Source organism: Xylaria bambusicola, assembly GCF_022495145.1.
Source record: "Xylaria bambusicola strain CBS 139988 unplaced genomic scaffold F5B22scaffold_53, whole genome shotgun sequence".
In the NCBI taxonomy this organism is placed as follows: domain Eukaryota; kingdom Fungi; phylum Ascomycota; class Sordariomycetes; order Xylariales; family Xylariaceae; genus Xylaria; species Xylaria bambusicola.
In genome coordinates this window covers 90,424-106,723 of record NW_025953606.1, presented here as the reverse complement: position 1 = coordinate 106,723, position 16,300 = coordinate 90,424, and the positions used below count along the sequence as shown (strand labels likewise).

The following is a 16,300-nucleotide window of genomic DNA, read 5'->3' as shown; positions in this document are numbered from 1 at the left end:
GAAGGCATTGTGACCTGATGTTACACCTGCATACCTCCCCCGCACATTAGACCTAGGTACCTAGCCTTCCCCACCCTCTCTAACTAATACCCACCTGCGCCGGCGTAAAACTAGGTGCCTATGTTCTGCCTGGGTGCCCTGAAACAGCATACCCCATGTAGTACCCGCGATACCTAGTTAGCACTCCATCCTTGAGATCCCTTTCCGAGGTCGCTACCTCTATTACAATGAACCGAACCTTCAACTACCTAAGAACATCCAGCACACAGACAACCCTGGCTCGCCTGGCATATTTCGGCCTTACCGTAGTACAGATCTCACTGGCGGCAGAAACTAGTCGCTGCGTACCATGGCTTAGTCAAAAACACTAGCTGATGCCCAAGTCTTCCCGGCGATACTCGGCCTGCATTCTGCGACAACCATGTCCTTGATTCAGGTGGAAGAGTATGTCTCCCGCAGGTGTAATGGCATCGCTTGACCCGCGCATCGCTTGAATCCCTCTATCGTGGGTATCATGCTAACATCAATCTTGCCATAGCTTGGTCTCGTACCAACTGCGAACTAGCTACCTCACCGAGATCGCTGACGGCGTTGGCGAGCGACTCATAACTATCAACGATAATTTCCTCAATACTGCTCCGTTCAAAGCTGCGGGTTGGCGCTTTAACCCTGCTCACGTGAAACGAACCCATTCCCCGCCTATACCTACGGCGATCGCATCCGAATACTTCCAAGCCGCACCTCGACTAACAGGCTTAACACTCGAAGATGAAGCCGAAGAAGGGGGCATGTTGACCGGTGGTGGCGGCGATACGCTGGGACCTGGCAGTGCCATAAAGCGGCGCCGAGAGCGACGCCGAGAACAGATGGAGGAAGACGATAGCAGTGACCTCAGTGATGAGAGCGATGATGAGTCCGACCAACGAGCTGCCCAGCAGATAAGATTCGCTAAGATGCCCGTCCGTAGTCGCGCCGGCTCCTCTCCCATTCAGTCTTCAAATTTACGTCAGGTGACAAGCATGTCCTCGCCACGTCAGGCTCCTGGGGCAAGACGCGGCTCACAATCCGCTTTAGAAATTGTCAAAGAACGTGCGCGCCGAGATACTGTCACTAGCAGTGAGTTTTCGTCCGAGAACGAGTTTGATGCATCTGGTTACCATAGACGGAAAGAAGCGGCGTTGAAGTCTGCAACACGAACGACAAGATCGCAATCCAAGTCTAGTGACGAGCCAGCCCAGGGCATCATGCGTAAGGAAAGCGAACTTCTGGCAGACGAAGACTCCGATATATCGGATACATCTTCGGCCTTCGTTGGAAGCGCTGATTCAACGTCCATCCTTGATACCGTCGAAGCGCCAGTTGTTGGTGCTTCTCCGGGCCAGCAAGTTGTTGGTACTGTACCGAAGCAATTGCTTAGACAGTCGACCGTGAGAAAAGTTCCAGCCCCGCCCCAGCCGCAATTGCTACATGCCTTGCCTCCACCTCGGCCGATGAGTACCATTAGGCCCCTGAGCGTAGTCCACCCCCGTAGTTTGCTTTCAGATTCGTTAAAAGCAAAGAAGACCAAGCCTGTTGGGCAGTTTGATCAATTCGCTTCCCTATCGGGCCAGGGTGACCCTGATCCTGTGCGGTTGCGCATCTACGCACCATTTTCTGCTGACCCAGAAACGCCGTTTGAGGTGTTAATCAGGCGAAATCTTCAGGAAGCAGACGGTTCATTCCGACCGATAACAGTAGCCGAGTTAATTGGATTAAGCCTATGGAGATACCATGCCGAAAAGCGAGATCCTCCCATTCCGGCAAATAAGCTAAACGTGAATTGGTGGACACTGAGGATGGTCGAAGAAGGGGGAGAAGTAGACGATGATTTTGAGCCGCTAGATCGGAAGAAACCACTTAACTCATTCACAACTGCGAATAACCGAGCAGCTAGATCACGATCAGCGTCAAAAACTTATGATGATTTCGCGCTGGTACAAGCCTCCGAGGCCGGGTTTGCTGACAATCGGCTCCAGACACCACAATTCGAACAAGAAACAGCTGCCGAGGAGCCTGAAGATGATATTACACCTAAAAATACGCCGCAACCATCAAACTTTCTACCCGAGCTGGCACGTCCTCGAGCAAATCCAATTACCACCACTACCTACCGAATGGACACTATTTTCGCCGATAAGCCAGCAGCGCCGACGAGTACTCCAGCTGCCACTAGAGGACAGAAGAAGCTTCTGAGAATCCACATTCTTTCTTCCGACGTCCCCCCCGGGCAAATGGTCACGGTAGACGTGACAACGGACATGTACTTTGCTGAGGTTCTTGACTTGGTCTGCCGTAAAAGGCAATTAGACAAGAATGTTCATGTCCTAAAACTCCCCGGGTCCGGCGCAGTGGCTTACGTGGACCGAGCCGTATCTACCATAGGCAATGTCATGGACCTTGAGTTGCACCGCCGTCGATTTGCAACGGATGGTCCACTTACCATCACTGGCTCTCCTGGAAGCTCCTCTCCCAAAGCACATGTATGGGATTCATCCGTACCTCAGAAAGGGAAGAAGAAGGTCATGACGACACATCCTCTTGCTCAACAGGCTACTATGGCGGATGAGGCCGGCAGTGGCACCAAGACGACTTACCAAAAATATATCGTTTGGCGAAAACAACCCATGCGATTTGTTGGGCTGAACGAAAGGATAATAGCGATTGACGGCGAGTATGTTTACATTATGCCCTCTTCTGGGGGTAAAGTGACTCGTGAAGGTGGGAAAACCACGACCGTTCACTTCAGCAATGTTATCGGGTGCAATATGTCACGTCGGCATCCGAGCCACTTCAAGGTATGACAGTCTTGTAGATGTGCACGTTTAAACGACTCGTTTACTAACTCGATTTCTAGCTACTCGTGTTTCGGGATTCAGAAACCAAACGATATGACTTTGAGGCCAAGAATACCCAAGAGGCAGCAGAAATTGTCCGAGAAATGAAAAAGGGCATTGCTCCATACAATAAGGATGTTTGAAAACACGATAATAATCTTCCATCCAATCTAATCAACAACAGAGCCATGAGTAACTAAGGATGCTGCCACCGCCTTGCTGACGCTCTCTGTGCGCCACAGAGTCTAGCAATCAAAACCATAGTGTAGAGTCTCTTCACGTAAGACCTACACGTGGCATAACTTCCAGTTAGGCAGATGTTATTATCCAAACCCGAAAGCATGCAGCTGGTCGATTTCGTTCAAAACGTTAGCTTCACCCTCAGGCACGCTGCCCAGTGTCTAGGCCAGCTACATAGAGGCAATGCGGACCTAACTCGAAGCTTGGTAGATAGAATATTGTTCAAATTAGTAGCGTAGCACCGGTAGCCTCGTAAAGCTGAAGTAGATCGGCATATTGGGATGTGTTTCAGAAATCAAGATCGGGGATGAAGCCTTGATATGGTTGATTTGTTGGTGCCGTAGTCTACCGGTCACGCATGCAAATAACAAATAAGCGTTGCCAATACGTGTTCAGTGCATACTATATCGTTGATCGCACGAAAGCACAGGATTCGCGAATCAAACTAGCCCCTATGTTTACATTGGCTTGCTCTAACCTTTGGAACAGCTAACGTCCGCACAGCGTCGGCCTAATCATTGCCTTGCTGTTGCTGACTGCGGGTTCATCTGCGTTTAAGATTGGATTCGACCAATTCGGCTTCGGCAAGATTTGTGGTTATGCCTGTAATTCTGTGATTAATGTGCTTATTATTCCACATGAAATTTGAATATGAAGGTGCGATGCGGGTAGGCCCAACATTGGGCCTCTGTACCGGAGCCTTGTGTTCGTAACATCGTGTTCGCTGTTCATGTAATCTCCCGTTGCCGTCTCCGGTAACGTGGGCCGTTCTTTCCCCGGAGGAGCTGTGTGATGCAACGCGTTCGGAGTGAGTAAGTATATACCTACTGATTGTTATTATATATCCCAGTGAAGTAGAATATCTGGACTGGTCGAGCAACATCATCCCAGCGAGGAATATATCAGCATCGAGCTAATAACTTAAGACGATTATGATACTGGACAGTTAGGTACTATTGAATGACACCAATGACACTATCTTTGAGAACTGGCTCGGTTGAAATAACGAACGACGCACCGCCGACAGTAGAACCCGAGACAATATTGATTACGTACCAGGTGCCTTAGGCGTCAAACGGCTGTTGCAGACGTAAGGCAATGATGAAACGGTCCTATAGGACCATCGGACAGATTGTGGTCAGTACCACCATGTCACGATGTCATGTCGATAGGTACCTATGATGAAAATATCGACTAGGTACGTATGTAGATACATAGCAAACAACTGTATTAGGCCGTGAGTCAGTTCGTGTTTTCACAAACGGGTGGTCGCAGTACGAGGAATAGTACAGAGTACGGGAAAATCCTTGATAGCCACATTACACGCATGAATCCTAGGGCCGTCGTGGTGAGCCTCTGGTGCCACACATGCTTATTTACAATCGATATCAGGCGTGTGTGTATCCGTGGAGGAACATATCTTCTATGTAGGTCTTCTGCGTAGGCATGCCACCAGTAGGATGTTAAGTGAACATATTCAAACATGATGAGGTACTTGTTTGAAGAATTCAATTCAATGAGAGAGGTGCCTACTCGGCAGTAGTCCTTCACACAATACTAGTCGCCCGACTACCTGGCGGATACTTCCTATACTTGTACCTCTCGAGTCCCTAGGAGATATTGGAGACATTGGGTACGTGTAGCCCTCTCATGATAGGACGTTGCCACAGAGGTGATAATCTATCTCTGTGGCAGATGTATCTCAAGTATCTGCAGCACAATCCGCGTTGACCAGCAACCAAATTCACCTTGCCCGTTGACAAACACACTCCCTCATCCTCCTCTTCTTCCCTTTCCTCCTTCCTGCTTCTTTCAACATCCACACTCTACTATCCATATCCATCTTCCACACTTACGCTCTGCCAAACAACATCTTTCACCATAGTCAAGCTCTTCTGGATCTCAATATCTTCACATACCAACCATCTTGTATCCTTCTTGTCTTACAAGGCCGTCTTCATCCTTTTACCCAACACCAATCCGACTTTGTGCGATCAAATACCGTCGAGATGCAGTTTCTGGAAACAGTTGTCGTTTTTCTCTTCACCACTCTTGCCATGGTAGGTCTGCTAACTAACCACCGCCCTACTCCCATCCCATTCCATTCATTTCATTGCCCACCCGATCACACTTCCGCCCACGAACTTCTGTCTCGCCCTCATGTTCTACCACCTCTTCGAACCCCCAGCCTCTCCGGGAAGACTAACTCCGCTATCATATAGGCTTCTGGGGTCGAGGTGGGCAAGAAGCGTGAGGACGACTGCAGCTGCAGCTCTACCGCAACCATCACCGTGACTACTTCTGAGACTATGGAGATGCCCACTCCTTATAGCACAATCACCGTCACCGTCACCATGAGCACTACTCCTGTTAGCGAAGCTGGCGAGACTCCCACTGGCTACGGTGGCGGCGGAGGTGAATCTTCTACCTCTGTTGTTGTTGTGCCTTCCGAGTCCGAGTCTTTCACTGGCACTCTCCTCACCGAGACTTCGGCTACCCCTACTCCTCCAGTTGGTACCGAGACTCCCACTACTCCCGGAGGCGGCAGCGAGACCGCTACTCCTGTCTCTTACGGCGGCTCTGAGTCCTCTACCAGTACCCCTGCCAGTAGTGGCACTACTCACACTGGATCTGGGTCAGTCACCGTCACAGCTTCCACTCACACTCATACTGGTACTGCAACGACTTCAGTCCCTGAGCCATCTAGCACCACTCAGTCTAACAATGCCGCTGCGGCCACCGGTATAGTGGGCATGGGAGCTTTACTTGGCGGCGCTGCTGTCATAGCTATGGTTCAGCACGTCTAGGTTTTCGATCGTCTGAGAGGGAGGGTTACATCAGGAGCTTTCGTGTCACACAAGCTGTGACTTTGTGGACATTAAATCGGGAACAAGATCAACAGACAATTACTTAACTCTTCACAAAATGCGGCAGGGAAGCGGCACCTTTGAAGCTCAGTGACGGAACAGAGAAGATTTGGCCACAAGGGAAATCATGGCATTATCTCGCCGGTACCTTCCTCGTTACCAGGGCGATAACCGTCGACAGACTTTTCCACGGTCTCACCGAATTGTTCCAGCGCATCCCACTGTCATTGTCGCTCAGTAATTGGTTCTTACCCGAAAGTCTACGGCTCATTCGTGTGTCTCCGGCCCTTCTTGTCACCTCCATCTCCCGACACGAATACCCACGACAATAAAATGACTTATTCCTACTCGTCTGGTTAAAAAGTGTCCTTGGCACATGGATTCACGATGGATAGAGGAAAATGGATCGAGCAGGAGTTTAATAACATGGTTTGCTTTTCCTTTGGTTTTTTTCGTTCGGACTGATTGATTCACCACCGCTACCACCCATTAATTTGACCGGAAACCGGGACCGACTTGGTTGCGTTTCCATGGTATAGGTCTGCGTTCTGTTGTGGTCTTCGTGTACCTACTACCAGTCCTGCTACTGGTCTACTTCTTATCACAGCCACGGTAGTAAAATTGAATCCTCCCTTGCATAACCGCACTGAAAATTGATGCTACCACCTACCGTGGACATAATCTTGTATGCCGAATAAGTTGCTCGGGTACTAGAATGAAGTCATCTGCCCTTAAATTATCAAGTGCCGCTAAGGCGCTTGTTAGATACTTATTTCTTACTATGCATTGTCTGCGTAGATAGGTGCACTGCAATATGTTCATACGTCGGCCATTGATCACCATGCCGCGGTTCAGAGCATACGTGAAATAACGAAACGCTACACATGTTCGACAACATCATACCAAATCGGTCACTTCCTTCTAAGCTTAGATAGATGCCCATGTATCGCATAATCAAATATACCACCGCACCGAGCTTCATGGAGAGTTCCGCGAAGAATGAATAGATGTACGACGGCTTTGTCTCCTTCTGGACATCGCCCTTGAGTCCTCTACATTTAATCCTAGAAATCACTCGGTATCCCTTCTGGTATCGAAGATAGGAGCGTGACGAAAAGGGACTCCTTGAGTACAATTGTATACGTGATTATGATTAAGAGTATATATGCATGTGCAATGAGGCGCCATCTGTCCTGGGCCGCATTCTATCTATGTACCTATGTAATCATGGTGGTATCATAACCGTATCCGTCCATCACCTCCAAACCATCTCCGTATATCCGAGTCTCCAGCAGCGCCGCTTCCGCTGCCGGAACGGCTACCACTCCCGCTCGCCTCATCGTCGCCGCCCATCCATTTGGGTTTCTTGATGCCATCGCCTATATCTTGAATCCACTTGGGCGTGTCTATCGTATCTATCGTGTTCTTGAATCGATGGCTTAGGCTGGAAAAGAAGTTGTCTTCTTCAGGCTCTGATGGTGTGGTCACCGTTGATCGCCCTCGGGTTGTTGTGTTTCGGGCGGGAAGAGTGTGCTGAGAGGGTGAAGTGGCAAATGGTGTCCTGACACCTTCTGCTCTAGCCGATGGCACTGTTAAAATGGGTTGCGCTCGACCCGAAGTAGTGCGTGATGCGGCCTCTTCTAGTCGCCGAGATATCGATGTCCCGTTAAGTTCGCGCTCAATGAGCACCCGGCCTTCTCGCCAGGAGCCGGTGCCATACCCTCCTGAATTCTCGTCCTCCTCATCGTCGACAATGTCCACACCAAATCCAAAGAAGCGCTTCACTTTACCGTACAGTCCAAAGAGCGTCGCCAGAACAGGTAATAAAACGAATATGGGGAACAAATTGTCAAACCAATCTCCAAGTGGGGTAAGGTCAATGTATCTGCCAAGCAGGCCGTAGAAGACGGTTTTCGTGTATATCTTGGGTGACATCAAGGTGATGAAGTTATAAGAAAGTGGTACGCTGAGCCTCGCGACTTGGCCAGCATACCAAAACGCAGACTCGTGTGCTGTATTGCGTTTGACCAAGGCGCGGCCTCGCCAGACCTTCACATCTGTGACCGTGTGCAGCGCTGCTGTACACATGTATAATATCCACAGTGCAGCAATCAGCTGCCCAGCAAATCCAACTCGACCGCTATCTCCTGTCCAATGATGCACGACGGTGAATCGAATCACGGATAAGGACGGAAATACTCCCTTCACCAGCTCGGACCAAGTAATACATATCGAGGCTAAGCTTAGGAAACCTCCCAAAAAAAGGCGAAGATAAGGAAGGATCTGACGGTGCAACAGGTATCGGGTGTACGGGGTAAGAATCGTGAGTCTCTCTAGAGTTGATGAGGCTGGAGAGGCTCCACCAAAGTCGAGTTTCTTCGATGCAGATGAGTCTAGGATTGCCTGGGTCCGAGAGGCATCATGAAGTAGACGGTCCCACTCGTCGATGTATCGAGACTTGGCGTGTTTTGCGCGAACAAGTTGTCGGGTTAAATCAGCCAAGAATTTCTCTGTGATAACTGTGGGAACAGTACGGCCATCGCTTTCGCGGGGAATAGCACTCCGTGGCCGTGTCTCAGGAATATTGCACATATCGGACAGCTCTTCGATCCAGTCCTGGAAATCCCTAGCACTGCCTGTCTTCCGCTTACAGAGTTCCGACACCTGGAACTCAATGTCTTCTAGGTTTAGGATGGCGTCTTCCATATTTTCGTACAGTTTGGGGGCTCTGGATTGCAGGCGCCTAAGTCGGCCGCTTGCGCTCACATTCCTTATCAAGTTTCGTGGAATAGCAACCAGGCCGTGACCCATTAGATAAATAGCCAGGATCAAACCCCAACAGTACGCAAGCGCCATGACAAGACCCTTTAGCGATGCAAAATGAAAGCCGTAGGAGATTATAAAGTATACGAGTCCAAGGATTCCCGACCCGAGGATGATGGCGTAGTACTGGGCATTTTGGTGCAGAGAATAAATCAGTCGATCCTTAGGCTCTCGGTACCCAGCGTCGGAGTATTCGGCGAAAATGGGGAAGATGAACCTTGGGGGAAGAGAGTCAGCACGTACGCACTTTGAAGGGAAGAGAGAAAATGCGACGCACCATGTGAGGACGAATGTGAGCCAGTACGATATCCTCCACGCAACCAACAAGGCCCGGTGCGGGAGCCAAATACCCCTGATGGTCTCGTCGTCGGGGCTTGCATTAGAGGCGAGGTCTATCGGGACGAGCAGAACAATACTGGCAGGAAGCCAGAGCCCGAAGAAGACAGGGACGAGTAAGTAAGCGGGAGTTGTTCGCAGCGGTAGATAGCGTCTGAGGATGAGGAGAACTATGATGGATAGGATAGCGAGGGCGATGCATGCGAATATGATGGAGCCAACCGGCGACTGACTGCTCGCTATATGCAGCATCTTCACTGGGGAGTCACTACTTCATGCTCAGATGAAGTTGATAGTTGATAGAAGAGTAAAAGAGCAATAATAAAAGAGGCGGTAGACCCTAACTTTGCTGTAATCTCTTGGGATGGGATGGGATGGGATGGGATGCGACACGATGCGATGCACTCCAAATTGAAGGTTGCCTGTATGAAAGGGATCTTGGCTTCGCGGCTCGGCAAGGGCTGACGTAGTGATTCCCTGAATTAGGGGTAGCCGGGACTCAATACCGAACAGCTAGGGGTTACAAGTAGGTACTTGTAATTTAATTAGCCCTCCACCAAGCCACGATGAGAATACCTACATCTAGGTACCTGCTATGTACAGATACACTTACATAGGTAGCAATGTGGCGTCTATCTGTATTGTGGCTTACGCACTGCTAATCGTGATAGGTACTGGACTGGAACCTTGCTAGACCACGCTAGACAGGGGTAGCTTGCCTCAGCGGTGCAATGTCATTGGCTTGCAGACCCCCGGATTTTAGACTTCTAGCGGTTCTAGCCTGTCGGAGCAAGGCGACACAGGAAAGGCCAGCTATCATCGTGTGCCATATCATCCTATCCGTCATCAGTCATCGTGGCCTGGAATTGTGAGCTTCTTCACTGGACTGGCCCAACGGGCTCTTAATTCTACTTCCGACTTCATCTTCCGACCTGGCGCCTCTTCTAAGCTGATCGCTCTCTTATCTATTTCATTTTTTTCATCTCTCAATTCACTCTTGAATATCTTCGTTTGCCTCCCTCTATTTCCGTTTCTCCCATTGCCTCTCTATTTGTACTGGACCACCGAGGACAAAAATGCGCTTCGCAGCCTTGTCAGCGCTATGGCTGGCAGCGACAGCCTGGGCTGCTGTCGAGCGCAATGATGATGGCAACGTTCGCAGTATTCAGGTTCGTTCGCCATGCGCTTGCATCCTTGATCTTCTACATTCTTTCTAATCATTGTGCGATCTGACAGCTCCGCACCCATTCCTTAAAACAACCCTATCTCGACTCTGATATGGCAAGTCGCTGGTACGATTTTGGCGGAGACACCATTATTCGAACTGATTCGTACGTCATCATTTTTGCATCGTTCGCGATCTCGCGATGAGGTTTATCGTGGGGCAAACTCAAATATTAACAGTCGGCGGCCAGATACATTCGTCTATCCTCTGAGCGCCCCTCACAGAACGGATGGCTATTCTCGCGAGTACCTTTGACTGCAACAAATTGGCAAATCGAGGTTGAATTCAAGGTTTCAGGGAAAAACACCCTGTTTGGTGATGGTTTTGCCATGTGGCTGACCAAGGACCGCGGCGAGGCTGGGCCCGTCTTTGGACACAAAAACTATTTCGAAGGCCTTGGTATTTTTATCGATACCTACAAAAATAACCGCCCGGGCACTGTTTTCCCATACGTGATGGCCATGGTTGGTGACGGCAAGACGGCTTACAATAAGGACAACGACGGGAAAGATCAGGAACTTGCTGGCTGTTCGGCCCGGGGTCTTCGCAACTCCAAGACCCCAACGAAGTTGCGCCTTACATACTTCCAGGATAAATCACTGAAGCTAGAGCTCATGTACAAGACGGAAGATGAATGGCAGCTGTGCTTCGAGACTAACGAACCACCTACGATCCCTTCGGTCACGTATCTCGGGTTTAGCGCTGAGACGGGCGAGCTAAGTGATAACCACGATATCATTTCTATCGACGCAAAGAATCTTTACACCACAGGTGGCTCTTCCAGCAAGCCTAGCACACCTGGCCGTGGCAACAGCTTCAAGCCGACCTCAGGGCAGAGCGGAGGTAGCTGGACTTGGTTCTTCTTCAAGATAATTCTCTTCTTCGCAGTGATTGGTGGCGGATATGTCGGGTACACTGCGTACAGGGCAAACAAGAAGAGAACCCACCGATTCTAAACGTGGCACATTAGTGATGGAACTCGAAAATAGCAAGACATGTTATGAATGTGTATCGAGCAGAAGACGATGAAAACCTACGTATATATCAACAACACAAACAGAAGAAATCGGATCCACGGACCATCGCGATATCTCAAGATTAACTATGGGGCTATGGGGTAAAGGGACCGGTGGCGTCTACCGGTTATGTAAAACAAAACTCAATATACTAAGTTATGAATGACGAGGAAAACTGTTCAAGTCCGGATGTCTCTCTCCGTCAATGCCAACCCCATTTTGGATGCAATTTGAATTCAACGAATTACGGGGGGACACCAATTTAATCATTTGATACGATACGTCCACATATCTCATAGGAGCTTAGGGATAACCGCTTTACACGGTGGATAGTTTACCACCTGAAAGATGCTTCCTGCGGCGATCTGCATGCACATTTCGCAGCACTCAACACAGTGTTGTGGCTACTCTGGTGTATGGCCAATGAGCGCATCCTTGTCTACAAAACCATCGATACTACTACCCCATATTGACATGACTCTGATTCGACCACCAGTTTAGATGGATGATACCCTACCTTACCCAACCTATCTGCATCTTATGCCGGATAGGTATGTTTGTATTGGTCCAGAGCAATATCTGGGGCTGATATAGCAAGGTCAAGAAGCATTGGTCTAGGACCAGGTAAATCTCTCAATTGTTTGTGAGAGCCATGATTCATTCACGGGGCTTAATTGATATATACTTCTCGGATGACATCGCTCTGCGAAGCGAAGATCGAGCGGTTGACAGACGAGCAGATACCGTGGGGAGGCTAGCTACCTGTCTTGCCTGTGCCATACCCCATTTATAGCCAAGCTATGCATTAGTGGTGAAAGACCCAGGCAGGAGACAGATAGACCATCCTCGTCAAAGATGGCAGATAAGAAGTTGATGCTGAGACTTATGAGCTAACGTTACAATGAAACCGTAATTGGCTCGACCGTGGAAAGCCGAATAGTACCTATACCATGAAGATAAATCACACCTTCGACATTGAATATCTTCATCTCTTTATAGAACATGACTAGGTAGGTGAAACAGCCAACATCTGAAATGAATGAGGTCGGGTTTGGAAGAACGATCGGACTACCCTATTAAGGTATTTACCCTAGGATCTATTCTGCCAGGGCTCCGCATGTTTACTACAGTAGCATCAATTTCTGCAGAACAATTCTATTTTTGTACAGCTTACAGCACATGTAAATGACCTTTCCAAGTTCACCATCTACAACCATTATAAATCCCGATATTACCTACCTACATTATGTATGTAGGTACCTAGGTACTGTGTAAGATGCCCAGCTTCCATACCCACTCCTTACCTACCCATAACAGTAGGTATTCATAGCGTGCTTAAGGTGGCATTAGCGTGCTGGGTTAGTACACCTGCAGTGAGGGAGATAGGTACACGACTTAGCCGTACCGCACATATTGCAGGTCTTTCCAACAAAGGCTATTATCTGGTTCCCCCCGCCCTTTCTTCAGTACCTTAGGTACCTACCTAGGCAGCCCGTTCCGCTCGCTGCCAGCGGGCACTACCTGCCTAGGTACCTATGTATGTGCTAACACCCACCGCAAGACGGCGCCAGCAGGTACTTCTGTGCTAAGTAGCGCGGCGCCCACTAGGTACCTACCTAACCTACTTGTCGCCGTTTCTCTGTCGTCATTCTCCTCATCACGATTCATTCCTCGACGAGCCCCTCTCGAGCCCTCTCACCTATCCTACCCATAGCTGATCAGCCAAGGACACACATGGGCTGGGCTAGCCGGGCTGTTTGCTTCCTATTACCACCTCCCAGACTCCTCCCAGACGCTTTCCTACTCGCCCAAGCATACTTGACCTGGGTTACTTCCCCTCTGCTGCGCCGCAAGTCTATTTCCCGCCTACCAGGTCTTCAACCCTGCCACTACCCGCTCCTTGTTGTCTCGAACTCGAATTGCGAACTCTGTCTGCCATCTAAACATATCTTCTCTGCATCCAATCCTCGCCCCTACTTACGCTTGCGCCCTGCTTCAAGTCGCCTTCTGCACGGAAACACCAGTTAAGAAGAACCCCACCAACCACGCCCCATCCTAAGGTCAATTGGGCGTGCGAACCCTGTGTACAACCAGGTTCTTTGTACAGAAGACTTCTTGTGAAGCGCCTGAAAGCGCATAGCTTTGGGCTTCGCTTTCAACGCACCTGGCCTTAACCCTGTTCGATAGAGGCAGCTGTTAGTTACGAATTGGCTACCACCAATAGCAACTCCCAAGTGCGCCCAAGGCCTCTGTCATCTCGATTGCCGTGTGCAATTACGGTTCTCCTTTCCATTGAGTATTGCGCTTGTCCTGTCTGGATGAATTGACCCCTATGACGACCTTCCTGTTTTAGCTCTCAACCTCTCCGTTAGTTCTTGCTCTATGCGACAGGGGCTTCTCGGCTGCTTCCAACTCTTATTGACATTGGATTCCTTTGCGTACACGCCAGGTTTTCTTTGTATCGACATATCGTAGGATATCTAGCTTAGCAACTCCAAGAAGTCTCGGATCCAGCGACCTGCTCCAAGGTCCGGACCCTCCTAGCCCCTAAATTATAACATATGCCGAGTTTAGGGTTTCTGAAGAAGAAACGGACGAGGGAGGATAAAACCGACCCGTCCTCTAGTCAGCCCACAAGCCCAGTTACGCCAGTAACCCCCACGAGACCTTTCGAGAGCTTCAACACCATCCCTGCTAAGTCGACGTCCAATACCAGCGCCTTGACGCAGCCTCCATCAACCAGTCAAAGCAACGAGACACTGGTGCCAGCTGGTGGAGGGCCCCAAATGAATCCACCGGCTGCCCATCAAGCTACCCATCAAGCTGTTCCGTATGGGATCCAGCAATCACCAAGTCCGGGTCACATGGTAACTCCACACAACTTACCAAGTATCAATAACCTCATCAATTTACCTCAAACAGACGGTATAGTCTCCTCCTCGATCTGTTCGGTAAGGCCCCTGGCTAATTGTGGTAGGCCATCATGGCACACCGCCACCGCAGCCACAAGCACAGGTCCAGGTGCCGCAACAAGTTCCAGCATACGCGTCAGAAGTACGAGTAACAAAAGGCAAATACTCGCTCACTGACTTTGATTTGTTACGGACATTGGGAACAGGGAGCTTTGGCCGAGTTCACTTAGTGCAATCAAAGCACAACCAACGGTTTTATGCTGTCAAGGTCTTGAAGAAGGCCCAGGTTGTCAAGATGAAGCAGGTCGAGCACACGAATGACGAGAGGCGAATGCTAGGAGAAGTGAAACACCCCTTTCTCATCACGCTGTGGGGTACCTTTCAGGATGCCAGGAACCTTTACATGGTCATGGACTTTGTCGAAGGTGGCGAGTTATTCTCTCTCCTGAGAAAGTCGGGGGTGAGTCATGAGCAAGCTCACTTGGCCTATTTCACAGTTTTCTAACTACCGTCAGCGGTTCCCTAACCCCGTGGCCAAGTTTTATGCTGCAGAAGTGACGCTTGCGCTTGAATATCTCCACTCGAGAAACATTATCTATCGAGATCTAAAGCCCGAGAACTTACTCCTGGATCGCCATGGACACCTCAAAATAACAGATTTTGGCTTCGCGAAGCGAGTCCCAGACAAGACGTGGACATTATGTGGCACCCCAGATTATTTGGCCCCGGAAGTGGTTTCTAATAAAGGCTATAACAAATCAGTCGATTGGTGAGTAGCCATGGTTGAAGGCTTTAAGACAGAAGAACAGCTCTAGCTTACACAGCAGCCAGGTGGTCTCTTGGTATCTTAATCTACGAAATGCTCTGTGGCTATACCCCGTTTTGGGATAGCGGCTCTCCAATGAAGATATATGAAAACATTCTCCGAGGCAAGGTGAAGTACCCGGCATATGTACATCCAGATGCCCAAGACCTTCTAGAACGGCTCATCACGCCTGATCTGACTAAAAGGCTGGGTAACTTGTATGGCGGTCCCCAGGATGTGAAGGATCACCCGTGGTTTTCGGAAGTTACTTGGGATAGGTTATCCAGGAAAGACATTGATGCGCCTTATACGCCTCCCGTCAAAGCTGGATCTGGTGACGCGAGTCAATTTGATCGGTACCCAGAAGAAACAGAGAAGTATGGCCAGGGAGGGCACGATGAGTGAGTCGAGATAATCCATGGTTTGCTGAGCAAAGACGTAGCTAACGGGCGTAGGTATGGTAACTTGTTCACGGAATTCTGATTGCTCCCAGTTGGTTGGGGCAAGAGTACACAAATATTTTATACACGTATCCCTTAGTTTATTCACTTATTGCGCCGCGGCAGCCTCACTCTAGCCCGCTCCCATTGTCAGCAGTCACGGACGCCAGACAGCCGCATTACCGAAAGCTACGACTAAGCCGTTTTACGCGGGCTTGAGCTATGTATTAACTCCTGGGGTAACAAACTGCTCGGAATGGCGTTAGATGAACAGGGCTAAAATGGGGCTGCTACGCCCGTCGCGGGTGTATGCATTATACGCTGAGAGGTCGAAGAAAAGGGGGCCACGTCCCTACAAGTTCAGTATCAGATAACCCACCTACTTACTTAGTAGTGTCTACAACCAGGTATTACGCATACAGAACAATAGAACAGAGTTCAAGCTGTTCTTTGAATTACTAGGGGTCCAGATGCACTAACAGCCCGAATACACCTACATACCTGCCTGCATAGTGGTGAAACTCGACGGCACGCCTACCTACATATTTATAGGTAGTAGAATCGCTTATTCCGTTTAGGCACCAACTATTATGGCAGTACAGTATTAGGTAAGCACATAAAATGTCCGTCCGTGCGTACATATACCCGTGTCCACGTCGGTATCCGAATAGGGGTAGGACTTTCATGTCGTTGCCGATAGTACTGATCGCCTGTACGGCCCCATAAAGACAGCAAAAAGGAGCTCCCTCTCCCAGAGCTCTCC

At 49.5% G+C, this 16,300-nt stretch overlaps 5 protein-coding genes across 5 annotated transcripts; 4 read left to right on the top strand and 1 right to left on the bottom strand.

Annotated features, from left to right (window-relative positions):
* Window positions 1-43: 43 nt before the first annotated feature.
* F5B22DRAFT_435636 (stress-activated map kinase interacting protein 1-domain-containing protein) lies at window positions 44-3,103 on the top strand. Its single transcript, XM_047971790.1, has 3 exons — window positions 44-444; window positions 539-2,834; window positions 2,894-3,103. Exons 1-3 carry the CDS (start codon window positions 422-424, stop codon window positions 3,014-3,016), a joined length of 2,442 nt encoding a protein of 813 aa, XP_047826974.1. The 5' UTR covers window positions 44-421; the 3' UTR covers window positions 3,017-3,103.
* A 1,609-nt stretch (window positions 3,104-4,712) lies between these two features.
* On the top strand, window positions 4,713-6,622 carry F5B22DRAFT_622477 (uncharacterized protein). Its single transcript, XM_047975962.1, has 2 exons — window positions 4,713-5,173; window positions 5,336-6,622. The coding sequence occupies exons 1-2, from the start codon at window positions 5,123-5,125 to the stop codon at window positions 5,918-5,920; spliced, it is 636 nt and encodes a 211-aa protein (XP_047826973.1). The 5' UTR covers window positions 4,713-5,122; the 3' UTR covers window positions 5,921-6,622.
* A 488-nt stretch (window positions 6,623-7,110) lies between these two features.
* Window positions 7,111-9,617, bottom strand: F5B22DRAFT_622476 (LMBR1-like membrane protein-domain-containing protein). Its single transcript, XM_047975961.1, has 2 exons — window positions 9,081-9,617; window positions 7,111-9,020 (listed from the first exon to the last, which is right to left on the bottom strand). The coding sequence occupies exons 1-2, from the start codon at window positions 9,389-9,391 to the stop codon at window positions 7,217-7,219; spliced, it is 2,115 nt and encodes a 704-aa protein (XP_047826972.1). The 5' UTR covers window positions 9,392-9,617; the 3' UTR covers window positions 7,111-7,216.
* A 598-nt stretch (window positions 9,618-10,215) lies between these two features.
* Window positions 10,216-11,320, top strand: F5B22DRAFT_650383 (concanavalin A-like lectin/glucanase domain-containing protein; the record flags this gene model as incomplete). The annotated part of the gene is made up of 3 exons (XM_047979309.1): window positions 10,216-10,308; window positions 10,376-10,470; window positions 10,555-11,320. The coding sequence occupies 3 exons, from the start codon at window positions 10,216-10,218 to the stop codon at window positions 11,318-11,320; spliced, it is 954 nt and encodes a 317-aa protein (XP_047826971.1).
* A 2,621-nt stretch (window positions 11,321-13,941) lies between these two features.
* On the top strand, window positions 13,942-15,835 carry F5B22DRAFT_659946 (Pkinase-domain-containing protein; the record flags this gene model as incomplete). The annotated part of the gene is made up of 5 exons (XM_047980244.1): window positions 13,942-14,305; window positions 14,358-14,752; window positions 14,808-15,061; window positions 15,124-15,498; window positions 15,553-15,835. 5 exons carry the CDS (start codon window positions 13,942-13,944, stop codon window positions 15,578-15,580), a joined length of 1,416 nt encoding a protein of 471 aa, XP_047826970.1. The 3' UTR covers window positions 15,581-15,835.
* Between the last annotated feature and the right edge of the window lie 465 nt (window positions 15,836-16,300).